Raw genomic sequence first — 21190 nt, forward strand, 5'->3', positions numbered from 1 at the left:
CTCCTAATGGGATCCATAATTATGTACAGAAAAATATAAACATTTCCACATGAATAAAATATGTAATTTATAACTAGCTCTTGAATTATATATCAGCAAGAACAATTATATATTACATTTATTAAAGTATGAAAATAAATATAATCATCATAAAGGAAAAATATTTTAGCTATATATTAAATGTCATAAAAGATTGTGAGTAAAGTTCAAACCCAAATACCAAATTAAAAAAATGAATTTTTTAAAAACTCTTAGCAGTTCCTAAGCACTAATATTTCAGTTTAAATGGACAACCATGAATATACAGGAGTCAAATAATTCTCTCTCTCTCTCTCTCTCTCTCTCTCTCCTGTCTCTGTCACTGTCTCTGTCTATGTATGTCTCTCTCCTGCCTCTGTCTCTGTCACTGTCTCTGTCTCTGTGTCTGTGTGTGTGCCTCTTACACAAGGCACAACGAAGCATTTAGGATCTTCTTGCACAAGGCCGGGAAGATAGCTTAGTTGGTAAAGTGCTTGCTATACAAACATAACATGTCTGAAAGCGCATGCCTGCAACCCCAGCAGACAGACAGCTCTCTGGGGATTGCTGGTCAACCAGCCTCAACAAATCAGTGAACTCCAGCCAGAGAGAGATCCTGCTTCAAAAACACAAGGTGATTCTTGAGGAACAATACCCAAAGTTAACCTCTGCCCTACACACATACACACACACGCATGCATGATAAATATATACACAAAACTAAAATAAAAATTTTTCTGTTTCACCATGACCTGAGAAATAGGAATGAAAAACAAGTGATTAAATATGTAAATTTTTCAAAGAAAAATATTTTAAAAATTTAAAACATATCAAAAATATGCAAGCGATTTCTATTTTCTTCCTTCTCCTGTTTTATGACTTTTATGTCTTACACACTGAGCATTTTTATAAGCAAAAAGTATAAACAGACAAAGACAAGGGTCTACCCTAAGTGTGTGACAGAGAGAAACCAGTACTAATTATGGTAACCTAACAGGCGCCAGCTAAGCGGCCTGCAGCTCTGTGTGGACCAGCCCCCACCCAGGTAGCTTATATGGCCCAGTATACTCCATCTTCATAAGTCTCGGGCCCTCTCCCATTTTATAGGAGCCAGACGAAACAAGAACAGACTGAGGATCGCACAGCCCCAACCGGAAGAGACGCTGATCAGAGTCAGCAGCCAAAGCCCACAGTTCTCCTCAGGGTGCTGCCCCCTTCCTGCTGAGCTGGGCAACCATGGAGATAATGTCAGAGAAGAGGAAAAACAACATAGTGAGAACAGCAGACTGACCTCAGCGTGTCCCAGCATGTGAAGGAAAGAGGAAGCAGAAAGGCGGATGTGAGGAGAAAGAGGGCAGAGGGAAGGCATTCAGACAAACGTTTGTCAGGAAGAGAAAGGACTGTCCCAGCTCAGGGACAGAGTCAACGCCGTTCTCACTGCTTTTCCATCTTCTCACATCCCTCATGGCTCATGTCTCCAGAGAGCCAAGTCCCTCTCTGTGCCTGATACCACCACATGCAGATCTACAGAACCCGGCTGCTAACCGGGCTGCAGAACCTGCTGCCTAACTGTGCTCACAGACACGCTAAGCGGCAGGCTCGCCCACCTCAACCACTTCCTTTCACAGCTCCCCATCTACTCAACCGTCTGCCCCTCAAAACCACCCCAGAGAAGGTGAAAAGACAGCTCAATTGGGAACTGTAGGCATTAGGATGTGCGTTTAATACCCAGCACCAATACGACGACGTGTGAGCATGTGACTGTAGTCCCAGCACTTTGGGGCAGAAAACAGGAGGCTCCCCAGGGCTCAGGGCTGGCCAGCCAGAGTAACTGAATCCCAAGATCCAGTGGAACACCACCTCTGGCCTCCGCATGCACACTTGTGTGTGCACACATTCAGTCCCAGTGAGTCCCGGGGCAGAGAGGCAGGAATTCCCTCCCTGAAAGGACAAGCCAATCCCATGGTAGTCTCCATTCACCAATCAGTACCAGATGCCTGTGGCTCCTGTTACCTGGTTCTCTAAACCACCACAGCATCGCTCAGCGCTTCAACCTGGAATCAGGGCCCTAGATCGGGAGCCACAGATCCCAGCATGTGGGCGCTCCTCCCTGACCACCTTGGATTCTAACATCCATCCCTCTTACTCAGTCTGCTTGTCTGTCCTCAGCTCTCTTGCAGACTTCTTCTGGTGGAACATTCTAAAAGAAACAAACGGGTAAACCAGACTCTGTTCTTCGTCAGCACTCGTTCCCAAGCAGTTTGACAAGCCTTGACAAGAAGAGGACCTAGCCTTGCAGCCGGCTAACTACTCTACACTTGTGTCCTCAAGTCTACAGTCGGCCTCTGGCATCATGTGGCTGCCCCCTGCACTGCCCTGACCTGGTCGAGTTCCTCTCCTCACTGCCTACCTCCATCCTCCTCTCTCCCACCTCCACCCACCCCCAGGTCCTCTCCTGACATCAGCAAATGACCTCACTTCTCATTTTCTGAGAAAATAGAAACATCTTCCCAGAATCTCTCTCCTTAGGGAGAGTGAGCCATGGCTGGACTAGTGCCAGGCTAACCCTGGCACAACCCTTTCAACTTCTCAAGGACCTTCCTCCCCCAACCGTCCCCTCCTTTAAATCATTCCCATCCATGGAAACAAGATATACCAGCTCCTGCATAGAAAACATCCTCAGTCCATACCCTCTTATATAAACTACAAGAAAGGGTGAAGCAGAACTGATCGGGGCAGAACGTGGTCAGTATTTGTGGGGCCCTGGGTTCAATCTTACCGTATTTGGGAGCACACTTGAAGTACTGGACTCTCCCAACACTTCCATTATTTTTGCCTTCTGGCTCATCCAGCTCAATGCCAGCCCACTGCCCACTTGCAAACTCAGTTGTTCCACAAAATCTTAATGTCCCAACCTAGAGAAAACATAAAGCAGGTTTTCAGTCTTATTAGTAATTCTAACTGCTCTGTTCTTAGCAGTATTACTTTGTAAGTCTTTCAAAGTAGACTTTTGAATAAGGAACTTTGCCAAGACTTTTTTAATGGCAAAGGAGTTTACCAGGAAGACATAGCATCCTTCCTAGGTGATGTTCTTTCCCAATAGAACTGGAAAGAAAAGTCCATGTTGCAGTGGGATTCAGCTCACCTCTCTCAGTTACCAAGAGATTGAGCAGGCCAGAAATCAGTGGTGATATATAGAGAAAAAGGAAGCCAGCTATAAACCAACTCAGCTAAACTTCTGTCTATAGAGTACCCCACCCAAAACAGAGCATATGAGTGTCAAAGAACAGTGCTGGAGAGACGGCTCAACAGTTAAGAGCACTGACTGCTCTTCGAGAGAACCAGGGCTCAACTCCCAACACCCACAAGACAGCTCACAACTGTCTGTTACTTCAGTCCCAGGAAATCCATTGTATGTGTCTGGCCTCCATGGGTACCAGGTACACAAGTGGTGCACACACATTCATGCAGGCAAAACACCCAAACACATGCAATAAAAAATAAATTTTAAATTTTATTTTTTGTTTGTTTTGGTTTTTGTTTTGTTTTGAGACAGGGTTTCTCTGTGTAGTCCTGGCTGTCATGAAACTTGTTTTGTTGACCAGGCTGGCCTCAAACTTATAGAGATCTCCCTGCCTCTGCCTCCCAAGTGCTGGGATTAAAGATGTGTGCTACCACTGCCTTGTTAAATTTTAACAAAGAATAGAAATCACATATAATATGTTTTGAACCATAATAGAGTCAAACTAGAAAGTATTAGCAGAGAGATACATGATACTCTTCGAACACATGGAATTGTACCAAGTACCTATAAATAACCCATGGTGAAGGAGAAGAAAATCAAAAGGAAAATTAAAAATATATTTGAATGAAAATGAGTCTATCAGAATATGTGGGAAGCAGTGAAAGGAGTGCTTAGAGAGGCGCGTGCACCTTAGAAACAGCCAAAAGCCAGTGTCTAAATTCCTACCTCAGCAAACAAATTAAGACCCAAAGCCTGAGAAAGGGAGAAAGTAATAAATATTCAAATAAACTGAGAACATAAAAATAATACAGAAAAATCAATGAAACCAATAGCATGCTTTTTGAAGAATAAAAATTATTAAGCCTCTAAACAGACACCATTTTTTTAAAAAAAAGAGAGAGCTAAAAGACACAAATTGCCAACATCACCAATGAAAGAGAGACATAGTTACCAATATTTAAGAAAATGAGGTGATATTACAAACAGCACTGCCTGCCCATTCATCTCACAGCTACTATAAAACATTTCAATTCCTTGGAAGATGCAGTCTCTCAAAAAGCAGCTAATTCCTAAATTTGTGATTTAAAACTGAAAAAAGAAAAAAACTCCCAAGAACAGATAGCCTCAATGACCAATTTTACCAAAAATCTCTTAACAAAATACAAATTCCATACAAGCTCTTCTAGAATTTAAGTGAAAGGACTGATTCTCAAGGCATTTTAAGAAACCAACATTACCTTGACATTAAAAATGGCCAAAGACACAAGCAACTACAACTATATACTTCTGGAGCACAAACATAGGAGTCAACAAATTTAAGAGTCAATCAACAGCAGTAAGTAGACTACTACATGGTGACGAAGGGAAGTCTCCAATGGGATGCAAAGATGTCACAGAGGGAATCACCCTACACAATCCACTGTTCACACACTGAAGGGAAAGACAGAAAAGATGTCTCCAACCAACTGCAACCTCCTTCCACGACGACAGCTCAATTTGGCAACTGAGGACCTCTTCAACCTGACAAATGATATCTATACTAAAATCACAGCTAGCAATTTAATGAGACCTCACTTAGAGAAAGCAGGGAGAAAGGAGGGGAGAGACAAGAATAAAGATGAGGAGACAAGATGATTCTTTACAGACAGTCCACAGAGTAAAAAAGTTAAAGACATGTGGTCAATATTCAAAAACTAACTATTTCCATATACTAGATATGAACAACCAGAAAAGGAAATTTCAGCAACAGCACACAAAAAAATTGGAAAAATTAAGTCTAAATCTAGCAAATTTAATACTTAAATGGTTAAAATCACAAAAGTTGACTAAATAATTCAAAACTCATATGAATACAGGAAGATACTGTGCTTAAGATGTAAAATATACTCGACCAACCAAATCTAGACTCAACAACACTCAATTCAAAATCTCATAAGGGTTTTTTTTAATAGAAATTAACAAACCAATTCTAAAACATACATGCTAAAAAGAAAGGAATTAAAATTATCAAAACAGTTTGGCAGGGATATTGAAGTTCTAACACCCACTGGATGTTTGCCAATGCCAGCAATGATGGCATTGAAGACAGGGGAGTCATCAGAACAGGGCAGGACCAACATAGAAACAACCCCAACACACATGTTGTGTGAAGAGCCCAGGGCATGGTATAGCAGCAAAGAAGCAACCACATGGTTAAAAACAGAAGAAAGAAACCCAAGCTCTTAAAAATTAACTCAAGGGGTTGAGGAGATCTTATAATATCTTATCATGAAGACTTAAGTTCAAAGCCCACCACCCAAACTGAAAAGCTAAGCATTGTGGTACACACCTAAAACTTCAGCTCTGGGAAGGTGCAGCCAGAGGGATCCCTGGGGCTGCTGGCCAGTCAGTCTAGCAGAATCAGCAAGCTGCAGGCTCAGCAGAGACTGGGTCTCAAGAAGTACAGTAGAGATCAACTGAGGAAGACACCTAAAGTCATCCTCCGGCTTCCACGTTTATGTACATATACACATACATTCTCTCTCTCTCTCTCTCTCTCTCTCTCTCTCTCTCTCTCTCTCTCTCTCTGTCTGTCTCACATGCACACGCGCACACACACACGCAGTAAACACAAAACTAGCTGCTTTAGGGAAGATGGACGACCTGAAGTTCAAAATCATTCTCAGCTACATAACAAATGCTTCTACTTGGATGTAAAATTATCCAACAAAAAAGTAAATAAAATAACTTTTTCTTTTATTTTTGAAATAATAAAATTACATCATTTTCTATTCCTTTTCTCTCTCCAAACTCTCCCATATACTTCTCCTGGCTCTCTTTCAAGTTCATGCCCTCTTCTTCCATTAACTGTTGTTACACAACAATTAATAGTCTATACATTATATATTCCAAAATATAAATTGATCTAGCTGCTCAAGGTTACTTGTAAACCAGCATATCCCTAGTAACAATCTAAAAATTGTCCTATACAAGTAAGTGTAGTCCTCGGTCCTCATCAAAGAAAACCCATCTTTGAAACAGACTGCAACTCTTCAAAGCCCTTCTAAGACACAATTACAGGAATGATACAAAGACTTGGTGTTCAGTAACAATTTTTTTAAAATCTATATATTCTATGTATTTTATATATTCAATTTGCTGCCTTTTTAGTTGCACCTGTAAAAAGCTAACTAACGTCCTATGGCTTTGGAAACGGGTGAATGCCATTTTTCCGAATCCGTGGCTGTTTCTTTGCAGCCCGTTTCCCATACAGATCAAACTCCAGCTTCACGGGTCTCTGAGAAGCCCTCACCATCCATCCGAATACTGAGATGGAAGCAGCTGGAAGGTTAACATCCAGGCACATGTTCTCTGTTCCACTCTATGCTTGGAGCTTCTTATTACCTCAGAACTAAAAATAACACTGCTAATGAGTGGCGTGCGGCTCAGTGGTCCAGTACTTCCCACGCTTCACAAGACTGTGCTCAAGTCCCAGCACTGAAGGGAGGAGGAAGCCCCCAAAAGAGGTATCAAAGAAGAGAGAGGAAAAGGTCACAGTGAAGGTCACACAGGAACTGCAGCTCGGCCTATCTATCAAGCCTTTATGTAAAGAGGCACTGGCTGACCTCCCATCTGCAAGTTTTGTGGTATCTGAATGTTCCCTATTTGTGAGATTTCAAAGCCAAACACAGAACAGTAATGAAGGTTTCCTTTGCTCAGTTGGCAGGAGAAGTGCCACCGGCACGGACGATCCAGAGTAGACAGAGCGAGGCCATTTCTCAGCTCCTGCCTCTAAATTCAGTTGACCACTCTCCTCTCTGCCACTTTTCCCATGCAAATAAAGAGAACTTTACTATCAAGTTCAAACACCTCATATTCTTAAACTGCTTCCTACAAGCAAACTTACATTTAAATTTCATAGTTTTACTGGGTGGTGATGGTGCACAGCTTTACATCCAGCACGTGGGAGCCAAAGACGGGTGAATCTCTGAGTTAGAGGCCAGCCTGGTCTACAAAGGGAGTTCCAGGACACCCAGAGCTACACAGAGAAACGGTCTCAAAAAAAAAAGAAAAGAAAAGAAAGGAAGGAAGGAAGGAAGGAAGGAAGGAAGGAGAAAGAAAAAAGAAAAAAGAAGACTACACATTTTCAGTAAAATCCACGTGTGTTGAAGCTTTTCCAAAAAACTCAAAATTGTGACCACGTGGCACACGACCCCTAGTTACAGACCGGGGTGACAACAGTGAGAACTTCAGGGACCGCAGTGACTTATTATACCTTCTGTCCTGCAATGACAACACGGTCTCCCAACTTCAGGCCAAGGGATGCCAGCATGGCCTTGCTGGTAACATGATCACTGCTTGAAAGCATGGCCTTAGAGATGGAACAGGACAGAGGCGCCGCATCCAAGAGCATCTGCTTGATTTCCTTAGCCGTTGCTGCAGCATCGGCCATCTCCAGAGGCATGTCCACTGGGTCTGGAACAACATCCGCTGGGATCTGTCCTTTATCATTCTACCACAGAGACAAGGAAAAAAATCTTCAGCTCTTACGTGCTCGGAGCACTAGAGAACCACCTATGACTCTTAATGCGGGGTTTTAAAGTCAGACACAGCCATTTATTTACTCAAATCTTCTTGATGAACTCTTCTGTGGTACCAGGAACCAGTCTAGGTTCTAAAGATACCACAGTGATGGAATAAAAACACTTTGCATATCCTCAAAGAGTACACACCCTTGTGGGACAGCCAGAGCATCAACAGATTATGTGGTGTGCTAACCAGGAGCTGAGTGGTAGGAAGACACCAAGGCACAGAGAAAATGAGCGCCGAGGTGGCTGGAGGGGAGCTGGTGACATGAAGATGCTGCGGGAACCCTCACTGACAAGGTGCATTTACCCAGAGGGGCAAAGGAGATGAGAGGAGGGGTCTGGGGGGGGGATCATTCTGTATACTGAGAAGGGCAAGTCCCAGGGCAGAGAGAGATGCCTGGCCACACATGAACACGGTGAAGTAGAAGGACACCTAGCTGCCCAATCCAAGACCCAGTTACATCCAAGAACACTCCTTACAGACATTTCATCAACCAGGGACCATATACACAGTGACCCCACTTCCCAGCCACCTTAGTTTTTATAAGTTCCCTCAATTAAGTTTGCACAGAGGAAAAGAATCTCCCTCCCCCATCATGTCTCTCGGAACCTGTCCCTGTCATTAATGCCACATGACTACATTCTGCTATCCCACTGTTGCCAAACTGGCTCTATGACCTCAGCCATCTGCCTGGTCATGCGGCAACTCAGACTTCAGAAATAGAGACAACGGTCGACCTAATATTGAGTGCATCCTAAGCTGCAGTCAAGACACTTGTCCCATTCTCCCTACGAAGGAGAGACTGTATCCAGAAGTAGTTTATCTGTGACAAGCAAAATAGCCAGCTACAAGCCCAGTTTGTTACATGGTGTTTGTATAATTCAAAACCTGTCATCTAAAAAATAATCTCACTTAGGTCTCCCAAGGAAGAGCTTGCAAACATGATCTCCAGAAGAATTTTAATCATGTGATTAAGGAGAGTTATATTATATTATATTATTATATATATGATTAATGAGGAGTTCATATTATATTAAAGCAGGAGAGGCAGTAACCCATTAAAAACATTCTGCGATGTACAGTAGGCCAGTTAGAAAACAGGATGTGGGGAGACAAATAACAACACCCAAATTTAACTCTTCCTTGGAGATACCGTGAGATGTTCCATTCTCTTGCTTCAACTTCTTACCCTAAATGCGGGGTTTGCTCCATGCTCCAGTAAGGTTTTCACAGCTCCTGCACACAAGTTATACGCTGCAATATGCAGGGCTGTCCCAAAGTTAAAGTCGCTGCACGTGGCGTCCACATCTACAATTAAACATCACAATGTATTAACTCCAACTTTAAATTCAGCTGTCACAATTTACAAGATGGTGGTGGAGGGTTGAGGAGGGGATTTTAGCATTTTGGAGACTTAACCCCCCCCCAAGATGCAATATTCTACAGTGGGACAAATCTCCATAATTATGACTTATCTAAAATAGCCAAATGAACATCCTCCTACTTCAGGGTAATTCCTTGTAAATGGAGTGATGCGCCATGAGTTTTCCAGCTATCCTAAATTACCTGCAGCAGAGGCAGTGAATGGCAGTATTCACGTCTGTGGAATAGCTGGCTTTCCATGCCTGCTCACTACACTCTCACGCATTTCCTTGTAATGCAATGCACCCCAGAAGACACAGTAAGGAAGTCAGCTTTCGGACAGGAGTCAGCAAATGCACCCTAGCTCCTGTTTCTCAAACTTTTATGGGAATGCAGGCACACTTATTCACAGACGCGTTCTCGGAGCCTGCACCCATGCTCCAGCTGCAGAAATGCGTGGCTGTGACAGACACCAGAGAGTCTGAAAAGCTACAGCAGCTATTTACTAGTCAGCCTTTTGTAGAAGAAGACAGATAAACTATGCAGGATCCTCAAAACAATAACAAGTCCCTGGAGTTAGGAGTGCTTACGTACTGATTCATGACACTACTCGACAAATGAATTTGGACCCCACAGTAAGAAAAGGAACCTTACAATTTAAACGTTTTCTAATCACAGCAAATCACATTGCATTATACTTGAGCAGGAAATCATCTGGAATGGAGAATCCTATTTTGTTATGTTTCCTACAAGGGTTTAATAGTCTCTGGCTCCACAGTTGTGCACTAATCTGCAGGGGACCACACTGGCATGACTAGACACCTGTGGCAACACAGACCTGCACTACTGAACACAGGACCACGGGCAGAGACTCTCTCCCCAACATCACTCGCAAGATGGAAAGAAAGAATTTTAAAAAGAGGCTGGATGATTGTGTAAAGCAGATGCTAGAAACTAACCTCCTGAGAGAACTGGCTCTTGAGTCTCTAAGACGCCTTTGAAACGGGATGGCACTGGGCACTCTATCTAAGCTAGAAGACTCCTTCTGTTGCTCTTATTCCTCTTAATAGAGGAGAACCAGAGAAAATATCAACTTTAGGATATCACCATCAGCATGTAGGGGCATCCTTAGTCATCAGAGAAATGCAAATCAAAACAACTCAGATTCCATCTTACACCTGTAAGAATGGCCAAGATCATAAACACTGATGACAACTTATGCTGGAGAGGTTGTGGGGAAAAGGGAACACTTCTGATTTGCTGGTGGGAGTGCAGGATGATACACCCCTTTGGATGTCAGTGTGGCGATTTCTCAGAAAATTAGGAAACAACCTTCCTCAAGACCCAGCAAAGCCACATTTGGGAATATATCCAAAGGATGCTCAATTGTACCACAAGGATATGTGCTCATCTATGTTCATAGCAGCATTGTTTGTCATAGCCAGAACCTGGAAACAACCTAAATGCCCCTCAACCTAAGAAAGGATAAGGAAAATGTGATACAATTACACAATGGAGTACTACACAGCAGAGAAAAATAAAAACATCTTGAAATTTACAGGCAAATGGATGGAGCTAGAAAACATTATTTTGAGTGAGGTAACCCAGACCCAGAAAGACAGTTATCATGTGTACTGACTCATAAGTGGTTTTTAAACATAAAACAAGGAAAACCAGTCAACAAATCACAATCCCAGAGAATCTAGACAACAATGAGGACCCTAAGAGAGACATACATGAATCTAATCTACATGGAAAGTAGAAAAAGACAAGATCTCCTGAGAAAATTGGGAGCATGGGAACCTTGGGAGAGAGTTGAAGGGGAGTGGAGAGGCAGGGAGGGGAAAATGTAGAGCTCAATAAAATCAATAAAAATAAGAGTCCCCCCCCCCCGCCCCAAATACGTCAACGCCAGTCCAAATACTCTGTTGTTCTATCCCTGGCTTCCCAAGCAAGACAAAAGAATTATAAAGTACACCACAGGGTTCCACAATAAATCCTCACTACACTGGGGATCTGCAGGGACAGGAAGGCCCAGAAAACACTTGGTTTTTTCCTTTGGACCAAGCCTTTTGTGAAAAGACAGTAAAGAAATTCTTAACTACTTCAGAAGTTAAACAAAGGGCATTAGGAGAAAGCCCTCCTCTACAGTGACTCGGATGCCATTACAGAACATCCGTTGGTAACAGGCATCAGCCAGCACTTGCCTTTTGGTTTCGATGTCTTCAAAATCACTCTTATAAGCTCTGGGACATCAAAGTATGCAGCATAATGCAAGGCGTTCATGTTTGTCCAGCGACTCCGCAAGCTCGCGTCTGCTCCCAGATCAATAAGTTGAGCTGCAAATTTTACAGCTGTCTCGACATCACCTGAAGAAAAAAATAAATTATTTTTCTTCTGTACATATTTAATTCAGAGCACATATCTCTCTAATGTCTTTCTTTAAAAGTCATAGCAAATATCACACTGGACCTACATTTATACTGCAAAAATCTTTTTAAGAGTTAATCCCAAGCAAACGCTCCCATTCAGGAGTGTGAATTAACATAGTGAAGATGCTCACAGTGCCATTATGAGTAAAATTCTGACAGCCTAAGAGCATGGTAAGAAATTATTTAAATGAACTAAGACCTCCATACTATGGACTACAATGAAGACATAAAAAGAATAATGTCAGTTCAGTGCGAAAATATTTGAGCTACTATTTTATCTTGTTATCATTTTCAGACTATAAATTCATTTTGATTTGATGGAAGTATAGCAACATTGTGGATTACAAGAAGAAAAGGCACTAACAATCTAAGTTCTGTATCAGATTAATGAAACAAGGATAGACAACCACAATAGTCTACTAAGAGAGGCAGGCTACTCCCTGGTAAAGCACCAAAAAACAGCAATTTTGGACATATGCTGCACACGTTTCATAAGTAGGAACAGAGCTCAGAGATAACCCTACACCCTAAAGCCTTGAAGGACTGCTATGCTAGAGAAGGGACCTTGACCCGGCCTTCGTGGAAGCATCTGGAAGATTCCTGGATGGGATCTCAACTACTGGGCAGTTAGGCACAAAGCCTACTGCAGAAAATGTCGAGATGTAATCACAGGTATCAAGACTTTCCCAGGAGGTGGGGTGAGGAATCCATATATGCTCAGCAGATAGTCAGCTGGATGCCCCGCCCAGGTCACTGGCTAACAGCAGACATCACACAGGCACAGATGCAGAGTGAGGAGGGGGCAGCCACGTACTCACCGATGCCATGAGCCCCAGACTTGCAAGTGTAATGTAACAGAGTCATGTCCGTCAGTCCGTCTCTATCATTCACATTGCAACCTCTCTTGAGAATCTGAGGAAAGAGGTGAAATAAGAGTAGGTATGTTTGAATCAGTCATAAGGAATCATATACTCATTTACCTAATTTACATATAATACATATATCTATAATTCAAATAAAATTTTCCCATCTGGGATGACAACATTCCTCTACCCTAAAAGTCAAAGACGAACAAAAATCCCAAGACCAGTCATAAAAACTCCCCTTTTGACTTGTTGGTCAGGTGTCCAAGAGACTCTCAAAACATCACAGGCTGCAGATGCTGCCCTTGGTGACCTCCTAGAAGTGGAAGTTAAGTCCCTATTGCTGAATCCACTGTGCTTAAGATACAAGACCCAGAGAACTTGAGCTGGATCTGACTTGGCAGCCTCCTCCCCAAGAACTAGTTTCCATAGCACTAGAAGGCACCACACAAGACTCAAAGGAAGGAAGTAACCAACAGTCCTACCCAGGTAAGATAGTATGAACCACAGTGGCCCCCATGGCATGATATCCCTAAGGGTACAGCAGTGGCAGTCATACCTTGGCAGTAACCAGTAGTTCAGCAAGAGGAAGAGAGTGCCTGATACAGGAAACCCAGCCAACTATGCAGGCACAGTGACAACATGGACCGTGGAGAACCTACCATCGCCACTTTGCTGAACCAGAATAATTCTTAATTATATTCTAAATAGTTATCTGTATGCCCACATTTAAGTGTGTCTCATCAAAGAAATGTCTCTTTGCAACAGACAGAGATTGTTACAGAAAACTACAACTGATGAAGATACAGAGAGAAGGTATGTGGGACCTAACCCCAGTTGAGCTACAACTCAGCTCCCAAGCCCAAGCTCAGAGATCTCAGCGTAAGAGAGGACAGAACGACCGTAAAAGCCAGAGGAACACGAAATTTGCTGTGAACTGTGTCTCCTAGAAACAGCAGAGAAACTATACCCATGAAGTCTCATCAACATGACTGCTTGAGTAAGACCTGAACAAGGACATCCACAGACATGCTAGCATGGAAAGGGGCTATCTCATGGGGCCCCAACCTGACAAAGAATTCCAGGCAACTAAGAAAGGCTGTGATCAGGAGAAATGGTCTTCCTCGGTGAGGAGTTCCCTATTGGCTATCCAATAACAAATGGTCAGCTCTGAAATCATACATGCATTATACAGACTGATCGGGTTGTAGTTATATTCAATAATAGATATATGCACATATACGTGTACTAACAAAGAAAAAGAGGTTATAAATTTGGGAGAACAATGGGGGTACCTGGGTGGGGTTAAAGGAAAAGAGGAAAATTATTTAATTATGTTTTAATTACAAAAAATAAAAAGAAATCAAAGTTGAAAATGTGATCTAAGAAAGCCCACGATTACAGTGTAACAACCATGGCATCTAAGCCTTTATCCAATAACACTGCACTCAACACTGCACACTGCAATAATGTAATCTGAGCATGTGTGGGCAGGAGGCCATCCTTTCTTTAACTTTATTATTTATTCTTTGTGTGTTCACATCATGCATCCTGATCCCACACATCTCCCATTCCCTTGCATCTGCCCTCTGTCCCTGCAACCTCCACCACCAGCCCAAAATAAAAAAAATTAAATTTAAGAGTTATAAAAAAAGGAAGAAAGGAAAAAATCTCATCATAGAAGCTGCAGTGTGACACAGAGAGTCACACAGTAATCCCCTTTGTCCATATATTTTTACAGGCAGGCGTTCATTGCAAAGAGTCACTGGTTTGGTTCGAGGCCCCTAGTCTCTGCTACACTACCAACACTGGGGCCTCACCGGGACTCTTCCTGGACATCCCACTGCTGAGGAGGCCATTCTTAAAGATGACTCCAACATGACGTTACTCCAAATACATTCTTTCAAAAATGAGAAAAACTTTTTTCCAATGGCTACAATAATACTTGAAAAAATGTGTGTTTTTCCTACAGCATTACAACATATGTCAAACTCTCCCTCAAAAAGCTGAACATTTTAAAATTATATTGAAGCCTAGATCATTACCAGACCATCCCAAAGTGTAGAAAGAATGTGACGGCATTTAAAACCTTCATGGAATGGATGCAAGTCTGCAGAACTACTTTGTACAAAGAAGGGGTATGCAAAATGCCTCTCCCTGCTCCCACCAGAAGCTGAGATGACGGAGGGCAGGTGCCAGAGGACGGGGGGGACGTACAGGCAGCGTGCCTACTGCTCCGTGAGAACCTGGAACGCAAGCAGACTCAAGACTGTGATGGGCTTCTCCCAACAGGGATCTCTCCTCTCAGAAGGAGAAAATAATCGAATCAGTTGCAGTAACGCAAAGCTTACCGTGCCAGGCATGCTTACCTCATTTCCAATAATGTCAATGTTTTGCTGGACCTGAGGAACCCATTGTCTTAAAATAGCAAATAATTCTGAGACTGAAGTTTTGGGATCAAAGAGAATTTCCTGACATGATGCATCATTGGGATCAAAGAAAGAAAACTCTGAAATACAAAACAGTGCAAGTTGAGTTTATTATTGGTTTCAAGCATTTTGGCTTTTTATCCCCCGAGAGAGGGTTTCTCTGTGTAGTCCTGGTTGTCCTGGAACTCACCTTGAAGACCAGGCTGGCCTCGAACTCACTGAAATCCACCTGCTTCTGCCTCCCAAGTGCTGGGATTAAAAGACATGTGCCACCACCGCCCAGCTTTGTTTCGAGCATTTTGGAGGTAAGTAATGGGGCAAACACTCAACTGATACAAACATTTTCAGAGGGGAGAAAAAAGCCTGGTAACATCAACCAAGTCTCAAAACCAAGAATGAGTCATGCTTAAAGCGTCTTGAAAGTGAGGCACCCAAGTACCATGCATTTAAAATCACACATGTGAGTCCAGGTCTCAAAGCCTGGGTTGTGCAAATGTGATTTCTGAGGCCCAAAGACATTGTCAAATTTCATCAATATTTCTCTCTCAAAACACAAATGGCAGATGGCAGTTTCGTATCAACGATATAACACAGGTAAAAATAAATACACCAAATGGGAGGTTCCCATGTCCTCTACTCTTCTGCATTTCCTGAAGTCCTTTAATAAACAAGCCCCTCTTTCCTCCCCAAGCTGCTCTGGTCATGATGTTTCATCATGGCAATGAATAGCCCTAACTAAGATGACTAGGAGGCCTTTTATTGCTATTCTACCCGGCACACTGCTAAAGCATTTCTGTTCAGATCTGTTTGTGTGTATTTGTGTTGTTAAGTAGATATAAATAAAAGATATTCCTAAAAAATTAAGAATTAACTCAAATGTTTCTCAGGACATGATTTGAGTAAGTGAAAAATCCTATTCATTTACTTTTTTTAAAAAAAAACATATGGCTCCAGAGTTGTCAGCAAGAAATATATGCAGCATTTAACCCAAATTCTACTTGGCTTCCTACTCAAAAAAGCTTATTATAGAGTTACTAGTTAGCTTATGCTATCTTTACATAAAAAAAAAATCCTGAGTAAGAAAAATAAGATGGTTAGCTATGTAAAGTCTCGTAACATTTTTGAGAGTCATCTAATACAACTTTAAGTCTATTAAACTGATATAAGTCAATATGACAAAATAAAAATCAATTGCTAACCCAAGACTATCCACCTCAGTCAGAGGAGTAAACCATCATCTGGGTTTAATAAATACGTCTTGTGCTACCCTGAAAAACTGTATGTTGAAGAAGTGTGTCTAGAAATTGTGAAATGGTACATCCAACAACCTAAAAACATCAAGCACGACAGCCAAGAGAAGGTATTAGGTATGAATATAGAAGCGTCTATGGAAGAGAACAGAACCGAATGGCCAAATAGCTATAGGGGTTTGGACAGGAAAAAGGGCTCGGATAGAGCACATTGGCAAAATCTTGAGTTGATCTCTTGCTGCTAGTTTCATAGCAACGAGGCTTTCCTTCAGTCCTGGTCTGTTCTTGATGGCAGAGTACGAAGGGTTTTTTAATTTTGGAGAAATCCTCCTAGGAATGGAGATTCTGCATCTGTCAAGGTAATTTTCTGTGCCCATGCAGTCTCTGAATGCTCCAGCTTTTTAATTAAAACAACCAAGAGGTTTTGGTCACCTTCAATGAAACTACATGGCCTTTTCTATTTGTGTCTGAAATTTCTGTCACTTCAGCTGAACGGGAAACTGGACTGTGGCCCTTTTTTGTTGCTGTTGTTTTGTTTTACAAACTTCCCAAAACTCAAATTCTAAAGTCATTCTGACTTCATTTTACCTTTCAGGCTTCTCAGAGGAACCCAAAATTTTCTAATGAAAATGATTTTGTTCCCTTTCCTTATATAATGGGGGGGGGGGAGAGGGGGAGAGAGAGAGAGAGAGAGAGAGAGAGAGAGAGAGAGAGAGAGAGAGAGAGAGAGAGGAAAGACTCTACTGATTAGAGGCCGACTTGGTGTGTTAAACTACTGAGAAAAGCAAGAGCTGTCTTTATGATGTGGCACCTCTGTTGCAGACAGACAGATGACTGACAGATGAGTATCAGTGAGTTGTCCAGAAGCCGTAGGAAATTCTTAGAAATCTGGTGGGCCCTGGTCCAACTTATCAGTTACAGTTCAAATAGTCTATAATGTCACGGGAATAACCCCTTTTCTACAGCAATCCCATCATAATGAACTCCTGAATGGCCTGCAGATTTTTTCTTTAATTTACTCCAATGCCTTTCTGAAAGTGTTATAAGCACTATTCTAAGAAACTGCCAGAGGGTTTTTGGGGGAGTGTGTACACTACGGGTTTCTGGTAATTTAGAGATCACACTACTGGCTGGGTGAGAGCCTCCAGCGCCCTATGTAAGTGACCAGGAGGCAGCAGGCCTGGGCTCAGCAGGGCAAAAATGACAGAACTCACACAGGGTAACTATGACCTTGGTTGAAATATTTCTGGCACTTCAAGGTTTTGTTGCCCAGATTTAAAGTGCCCTTTTTCTCTTAAGGCCTGCAACTTAGCAGCAGTTTAGAAAAGTGAGCCTTTACAAATAAAAGGAGGCGGCATTTTTTTTCTCTCTGAATTCATCCCTGTGTGTGCATCCAGAGTTCACGAGCTCTGGCTGCGCAATCTTCTTCTCAGGACGCTAAGCTCAGGAGAGCCTGTTTCCCTTCTAACTGGTCACGGTGGGTGAGGCTTTGTCTTGGTGCCTTAGCCTGGAATGAATTTTAAAAGTCTGCTCTGAGGCTCCATATTACCTGATGGCCTGAAGAAAGCTGGCTGACTCTATAGCACCAATGAAGCCTGTCGGACATCGGCAGAGCTCTGGCTGGAATGCCCTATTTGAGAATGAGCACAGAGGTGGTTTTTCTGATGCGCGTCTGTGAATACCCAGGCCAAGTTTAAGTAGACGAAACTTATAAGCAAGTTAGTTTTACTGTGATTGTCTCTGGTAAGAAATGTGGATGATAGGAAGAAATAAATTATACTTCCATAAGTATGTATGACATAAGATGTACCCATTGTCAGCAGCCTCTCACCCTGCCCATTCTCTCCAAGGTTCCAGCCATCTCTAAGCCTGATTGGATCCTATATTTCTCTAGTTTTTCCCCAATACCTGGCCAGCACTTTCCAAAATGGCATTTCCAACTTTCCGAATGTGCCTTTCCCCTGATTTCTCTAAGCTGAAGCCAAAATATCCATGTGAACCTCAGGGAGACAGCCACCAGTCACACGTGAACGAAGACATGCCTGCTGCGATGCAGGTTACTCAAAAGTCTGCCGAAACATCAGGTATACCACCAAGCATCCAGACCGGAAGCCCAGGCAGCCCATCCACTGAGAGCACCTGTCCTCCCCTTATCTAGACACTCAGGCACGAATCCAGGAACCCAACTGATTGGAAGTAGTTTATAGCATGTCTTCCAAACACTTTGAACTGTCCCTTAAACACCTAGACAGCTAATGTCACAAGATGGGCAGTGCGGTGGTTCTCAACCTGTGGTTCAAGGCCCCTTTAGGGGTCAAACAACCCTTGGACGGTGGTCACTTAAGGCTGTCGGAAAACATAGCTATTTCTATTAAGAGTCACAATGGTAGCAAAATTACAGTTATGAATTAATAATGAAAATAACTACAATTGGGGATCACCACAACATGAGGAACTCAGCAGCCAGGAAAGGTGAGAAGCTCTGGGGTAGAGGCTTAAAGTCTTGATAACGTTCTGAAAGGAGATGTTCTCACGTTCATCTCCTGTGACCATGCCAAGCACTACTGCACGCTATCACGCTGAGTTTCCACCAGATCTCAGAACTGCCCCTGAGCTGATGCCAAAGACAAAAGCCCAGACATTAGAACCTGGCTTCCCAGAAAAGACAAAGACAAACACTACACTTGAACTTCACTGCAAGGAGCCTTATCTATTACAAGAACCTTTAGACTCCTCAGTCAGAACTGCAGGAGGCACCACATGGCCTTGGACAGCTCACCGGTGAGCTTAATTAGGAAGAGGCATCTTAACTCGGGCATCGTGCTATGCACCTCTCAATCACTCAGGAAAACTGAAGCCCTATTGCACAGTGTCTGGAAAAAATGCAAACTGGACAGGAAGGGGAAGCCAGGACCTGACTATAGCCCACTTGACCTTTCCGGTTGGTTCAAGCTGGATAAGCTCATGCCTGGCTTCACTGCACTCCCGGATGCTGCTTGCTTCCCACCTGACAGGGACACTCACAATCTCTCCTGCATTTACCCTCCTAAGTCTTAAAGTCTTTTAAATATCCACTAACTTGGCAAACAGTCTCCATGGGAGTCAAACAACAAAACCTGCATGAACAAGAGTCATCAGGAGAGTCTGCTGAGGTGCCACTGTGCATCCTGCAGAGAAAGGGGAAGAAGAAGGCAGGCCTGGGAGAACGCCTCAGAGCTGTCACACCGTCAACAGAGAAGAATCTGGAAGAACAGGCTAGCAAACAACTTGGAGAAATGCCTCGTGTGGTTTCTCCATCATAAACTTAGGTATGTTTCTGGCAATAGCAGTTAATGGATTTGTTTTTCTGGTTCAGTTCACTTGCTCATCCACTAGCCACTTCCATAGGCCATTTCTAATGAAGAGACATTTCTAAATATATGTGCGTATACAACTGAGGAGTCTCTTCTGTATGCCCTATAAGAATTCTCGTTCTTTGCTGACAGAATTAGACATCTCCCGGGATGAGCTCCCTAGTCGGTTATCCAATACCAAGTCATCCGTCCTGAAATCATATGCATGCAAGCAGGACTCAGCAGGTGTGTGTGTGTGTGTGTGTGTGTGTGTGTGTGTGTGTGTGAGAGAGAGAGAGAGAGAGAGAGAGAGAGAGAGAGAGAGAGAGAGAGAGAGAATAACATTTATAGGAAAGGAGGACATGAATTTGAGAGGGATGGGGGAACTTGGAGGGATCAGAGAGAGAAAGGCAAAGGTAAAATGCTATAGTTACATTTTAATTTTAAATATTTTTAAATAGTGAATGCTAGTCTAGCATTGATGGTACTAGGGGGAAATGATGAAATGTCTCTTTAGAGGAATTGATGGAATATGTTAACAACCAAATAAATGCATTAAAAGATAACACATATGTTGATAAGAACAGATCTCAAAATGTGTATTAGTGAATCAATTAAGTTATAGAATTATACAGACATTTACATAAAACTGTCAATACACAAAATGATACTACCTGTTGCTGCAGGTCTTCACATACGTAACAAAATATAAAAATTATCTGATTATTCACACTAAATATAAGTATAAATAATCAGAGCATTTATTTTATCTTGTTACCTACATGACAGTGGTTAACTCTCGGAACAAGAGAAACCATGTCAGAGAAGAAATCGAGAAGATTTGAACTGAATCTGTTTGAAATTTTTTTAGCTAAATCAAACAATAATATCTTAGTTAGGGTTTCTATTTCTGTGAATAGATACCATGATCATAGCAACTCTTATAAAGGGAAAGCATTTGATTGAGGTGCTTACATATTCAGAGGTTTAGTTCATTATCATCATGGTGTGATATGGCAGTGTGCAGGCAGACATGGTGCTGGAGAAGTAGCCACGTGTCCTACATCTTGACTCACAGGCAACAGGAAATGAACTGAGACACTGGGCATGGCTTGAGCATCTATGAGACCTCAAAGGCCACCCCCACAGTGGCAGACTTCCTACTCCAACAAGGCCACATGTGCTAACAGCATTTTCTTTCAAACCATCACAAATAACTATGTCATAAGTTCATCATACCAACTGTGGCTTTGTATTGATTCAAATGTGCATAAGTTAAATGAATTATTTTCTCCAGAAAAATTATTCCTACATAAAAGGGGAAATATAATGAAAAAATACCCCATACCAAAAACACATGAAAATAACAGGCATACCAATAAATATAAGAGTCTTATTTAGAGAAAAATGTAAAAGTGCAGGGACTTGAGCAGAAAAGAAACATCATACTCCTGGACTGTAAGAGAAACAATTTAAAGCTGTCAATTCTCTATAGAGTGATTTAGTAATTTCAGTTCTAATCAAACCTTTCCTAGGATTTACTGGAGAGGGACAGAGATACTTACGTTCTTGTTCTGTGTCCGAGCTGCTCCAAAACTGATGGAGACAAGCCCTCGGGATCTTGTTACAATGTAGATTCTAACCTAGTAATACTCTGCTGAGCCAGAGATTACCTTTCTAATGAGCTCCAA

General features: G+C 42.3%; 1 protein-coding gene across 7 annotated transcripts in view; it reads right to left on the bottom strand.

Moving 5' to 3' along the window:
- Positions 1-21190, bottom strand: part of Clip4 (CAP-Gly domain containing linker protein family member 4) — an 85254-nt gene that overhangs the window by 43311 nt on the left and 20753 nt on the right. For all 7 annotated transcript variants that reach the window (XM_087907373.1, XM_087907369.1, XM_087907366.1 and 4 more), the window contains exons 3-8: positions 14858-14997; positions 12444-12537; positions 11401-11562; positions 9021-9139; positions 7518-7754; positions 2798-2933 (exon numbers count right to left, since the gene is read on the bottom strand). In XM_087907373.1, the coding sequence (XP_087763499.1) occupies positions 2798-2933; positions 7518-7754; positions 9021-9139; positions 11401-11562; positions 12444-12537; positions 14858-14997 (888 nt within the window). The remainder of the gene's footprint in view (positions 1-2797; positions 2934-7517; positions 7755-9020; positions 9140-11400; positions 11563-12443; positions 12538-14857; positions 14998-21190) is intronic.

This window comes from Myodes glareolus, chromosome 6, assembly GCF_982192425.1.
Source record: "Myodes glareolus chromosome 6, mMyoGla1.1, whole genome shotgun sequence".
Lineage (NCBI taxonomy): Eukaryota > Metazoa > Chordata > Mammalia > Rodentia > Cricetidae > Myodes > Myodes glareolus.